Genomic DNA, 3,840 nt, shown 5'->3' with positions numbered 1-3,840 from the left:
ACACACACAGACACACACAGACACACACACACACACACTCACACAGACACACTCACACACACTCACAGACAGACACAGACACACACACTTACACACACACACACACACACAGTAAGTGTTTCTTAACTACAATCAATAGTTTATAATAATTTATTCAGAGGCATAATATAAGTTCATGTGAATTTTAGCATTTAAAACATTTATTATTAATGTATTAATATTAAAATCAATAGTTGCATCTGTTAATATTTAATGGGCCTGAGCTGATATGAGCAAACGACAGGGTTTCTGCAGGTTTTATAAAATCAATTTAAGACCTTTTCAAGAACATTTAAAGAATATTTAAGGAGTCGAATTAGAAGTTTGAAAATACAACTTCGAACAAATTTCCATTACTTTGAAATTAATTTTAAATAACTTTTACTGTACCTTCTTATCACACTTCAAAAACTGGTGTTCGTCCTCTGTGTTTTTCTCATTTTTTACTTTTCACTTTGTACTTTTGACATTTTTAAGGCCTTATTCTGTGGAAGGATGAATTGAGACTTTTTAAAACCTGCAGAAACCCTGAACAATGAACAGGTGTGTTTTCTTTTTTTTTTTATTAACGAAAGATTAATAAACACTGTAACAAATATATTGCTTGTTGGTTAGTGCATGAACTAACATTAACTAATGAAACCTTACTGTAAAGTGTTACTGTGTTATATTGTGAAACGGAAGCAGCTTGAATAATCAATGATCCGGTCCAGATTCAGCAGCAGTATAATGACAGTAAAGTGTCATTCACATATAAACACAGATGAAATAGTTTACTGACCGAAGTCATAGGCTTTACTAAACACAGCACATAGAGTGTGTACATAATGAGTAATAAAAGCATTTTCACACGCTTAGCTTCTGTTTTATTCTGCATTTGACACATTAATCTTTCATTTTTCGCCTCGAAGCCCCGCCCCTTGCACTTGGAGCTCCACCCCTATGGCCTCTAGCTCCACCTCCTGCCTTCCCGTGACTTTTAGGTGATGAGAAGAACTTGGTCATGAGCTCCGAGACGTCTGGAAGCTCCTGATTGGAGTTCAGCATGTTCATGGACTGCTCCATCTCCTGCCAATCAATCAATCAATCAATCACGTGATCAATCAGAGCAGAGCGTTCAAGCATTGTGAAGGAGTTCATACCCGTCTCATCTCGGGATCGCTGGGGTTGAAGACTTTAGGAAGAAGGAGGATTATGAGGAGAGGAAGAACCATCATGAGAACCTGAGAGAGCGAAGAGTAAAGCGTGAGACTGGTGCTGCGGTTACAGGAAGAGTAGGGTTGGGTATCGTTTGAATTTGATCAATTCCAATTCTGCTTACTGTTTCGATTCCAATGTGGTTTAAAAAAATTAAGTCAAACATTTAGATATCAAACATATTTATTCTGTCTCTTTTTCCAAAACATTTAATTGCTGCTGAATACAATGAACAAAAATCAGCAGGCTACATAAAAACTGGACTCGATTAAGAGCTGTTTGTGTGCAAAATAGAGCGGCACGATTCGGAGATTGTGGTTCTCTCACAATTCTGAAGAAAAAACAGACAACTAAACAAAATCTCGTGGAATTTATGAATTAATGATTCAATGACTCACTCAATATTTACTTGTTTCATTACTGGATGAATCAGTGTTTTTGAATGAATCTCTTGAATGAATGATTCAAAGACAAATACATTTTTAACAGCCCCTTTTCGCCACTTAAAAAAAAAGATGTGCACACAGGAATTGATAGGCGGAATCTAAATTTTAATTTAATTTAATTTAATTTAATTTTTTATTTAATTTAATTTAATTTAAAGCATCCCATTCTTGACCTTAAGTATCGGATTCTGGAATTGGAATTGATTTTCGATTCCCAACCCTATATCACAGCGACGCACCATCGGGTTCATGAGGAAATCGGACCAGCCCCAGGTTTCCCGCGGGATGAAGTATGAATGCAGACCGATGCAGCGCATCTGAAGCGGGTACGGCAGTCGGATCACCTCTGAGGTCTTGATGTAGTTGACCACACGAGCCCTGCACGAGCAGAGAACCGTCACCACTAACTCAACGCACATTAAAATCAATGAAACGGCAGATCTAATGCTCCTCTGTATGATTCAGTGGTTAGTTTCACACAAACACTGGTGTAGCATCCAGTGTAAGTGTGTTTTACAGCAGTAACTGTATCAAAGTTCGCATCCACACACCTCATCTTCCCTGTGGTGGTGATGTCAACCCGCACAGGCTGGAATCTGTAGGTCGGAGAGGAGATTTCCAGAACATACGATCCGGACGGAACGTCACTGACTGTGAAGCTTCCATCATCTCTGCGGAAAGAAGCAGGACTGCTCTGGTACCACGGTACAGGATGGGTCAGATGATCGAGCCATCCCAGCAAACACAGGACGCTCCTGTTTGGTTCCCAATTGTTTTGTTTTTTGGGAACAAAATCAGAAGGGAACGCACTGGGAATGTTTTTTTTTTTTTTTGGGAACCAAATTAAAACATTCTGGGAACAAACTGAGAACATTTGGTAATTTTTTTAAGGAACCAAATTAGAACATTCTGTGAACGCATTGAGAACGTTTGGTTATATTTTGGGATCCATATAAGAACGTTCTGGGAACATACTGAACACGTTTGGTTATTGTTTTTGGGAACCAAATTAAAACATTCTGGGAAAGTATTGAGAACGTTTGGTTATATTTGGACCAAATTAAAACATTCTGTGAACGTATTGTGAACGTCTGGTTACTTTTTTGGGATCCATATAAGAACGTTTTGTGAATGTACTTAGAACGTTTGGTTATTTTTAGCAACCAAATAAGAACATTCTGGGAAAGTATTGAGAACGTTTGGTTATATTTTGGGATCCATATAAGAACGTTTTGTGAATGTACTGAGAACGTTTGGTTATTTTTAGCAACCAAATAAGAACATTATGGGAAAGTATTGAGAACGTTTGGTTAGTTTTTTGGGAACCAAATTAAAACATTCTGGGAACGTATTGAGAACGTGTGGTTATATTTTAGCAACCAAATAAGAACATTATGGGAACGTTAGCGGAATGTTGTATAAAGAAAACGTTCCTGTCTAACCAACAGTACCTTAGAACGTTCTGGAAACCATAAAGCACTAGCTGGGATGGAACTGAATCATTACCATATTCACTGCATTGGCGTGCAGGCGCACCTGAGGAAGCCCACGTGTTTGTCTCCGTCCAGCAGAACCCGAGCAGATGCGATCCAGTCCTGAGCTCTGACGCCCGGAACCAGCGCTCGGCCCGACACCCGAACCCTCACGTCTCCGCCAGGCGTCTGAAACATCGCGTCTTCATCCTCATCTTCATCGTCGTGTAGTTTGACGTCTAGAGAGCAAGACGCGGCAGCAAGCAGCAGCAGCGCCGCGACACACAGGCGACACATCTCCGTCGGGTTCGTCGTTCAAGGTGTTCGTCTAAAAACCGCGGTTCTCTGAAGCTACCGTCACTCTGAGATCAAAACAAACCCGCTGGAGTTTGACAGGCGCTGCGTGATGACGTCATCGAGCGCGTGAGACTTCAGTCCTCGGCTTAACTCGTTTTTTTTTTTTTTTTTTTTTTTTTAATTTTAGTATAAACCGTTTCAATGAAGTTGAAGAGAGGAGGGAAAGACTATGATCAGAGTGGTAAAAAACAAACAAAAAAATTTATTCAATCGCAAAGTGAGTTATGTATAGTGTATATATTGTGCTATATGTAACTTATAACGATAAGAAACTATATACTTTGACTAAAATTAAAAAGAAAACAAAATATTAAAATAAAAATGTATTC

General features: G+C 39.0%; 1 protein-coding gene across 1 annotated transcript; it reads right to left on the bottom strand.

Annotated features, from left to right (window-relative positions):
* Positions 1 to 643: 643 nt before the first annotated feature.
* LOC107687220 (ER membrane protein complex subunit 7-like) lies at positions 644 to 3,576 on the bottom strand. Its single transcript, XM_016484458.1, has 5 exons — positions 3,219 to 3,576; positions 2,234 to 2,353; positions 1,922 to 2,060; positions 1,182 to 1,262; positions 644 to 1,107 (listed from the first exon to the last, which is right to left on the bottom strand). Exons 1-5 carry the CDS (start codon positions 3,449 to 3,451, stop codon positions 925 to 927), a joined length of 756 nt encoding a protein of 251 aa, XP_016339944.1. The 5' UTR covers positions 3,452 to 3,576; the 3' UTR covers positions 644 to 924.
* Between the last annotated feature and the right edge of the window lie 264 nt (positions 3,577 to 3,840).

Source organism: Sinocyclocheilus anshuiensis, unplaced genomic scaffold (assembly GCF_001515605.1).
Source record: "Sinocyclocheilus anshuiensis isolate Anshui unplaced genomic scaffold, SAMN03320099.WGS_v1.1 scaffold1569, whole genome shotgun sequence".
In the NCBI taxonomy this organism is placed as follows: Eukaryota; Metazoa; Chordata; class Actinopteri; order Cypriniformes; family Cyprinidae; genus Sinocyclocheilus; species Sinocyclocheilus anshuiensis.
Note: the sequence above shows the minus strand (reverse complement) of the source record. Positions and strands in the feature narration are given on the sequence as shown.

Coding starts and splice junctions, on each gene's coding strand:
- LOC107687220 (XM_016484458.1), bottom strand. CDS start 3,451: ATGTGTCGCCTGTGTGTCGCGGCGCTGCTGCTGCTTGCTGCCGCGTCT. Junction 2,061..2,233: donor ACCACCACAGGGAAGATGAG/GTGTGTGGATGC, acceptor CTGCTCGTGCAG/GGCTCGTGTGGTCAACTACA. Junction 1,108..1,181: donor GCGATCCCGAGATGAGACGG/GTATGAACTCCT, acceptor ATTGATTGGCAG/GAGATGGAGCAGTCCATGAA.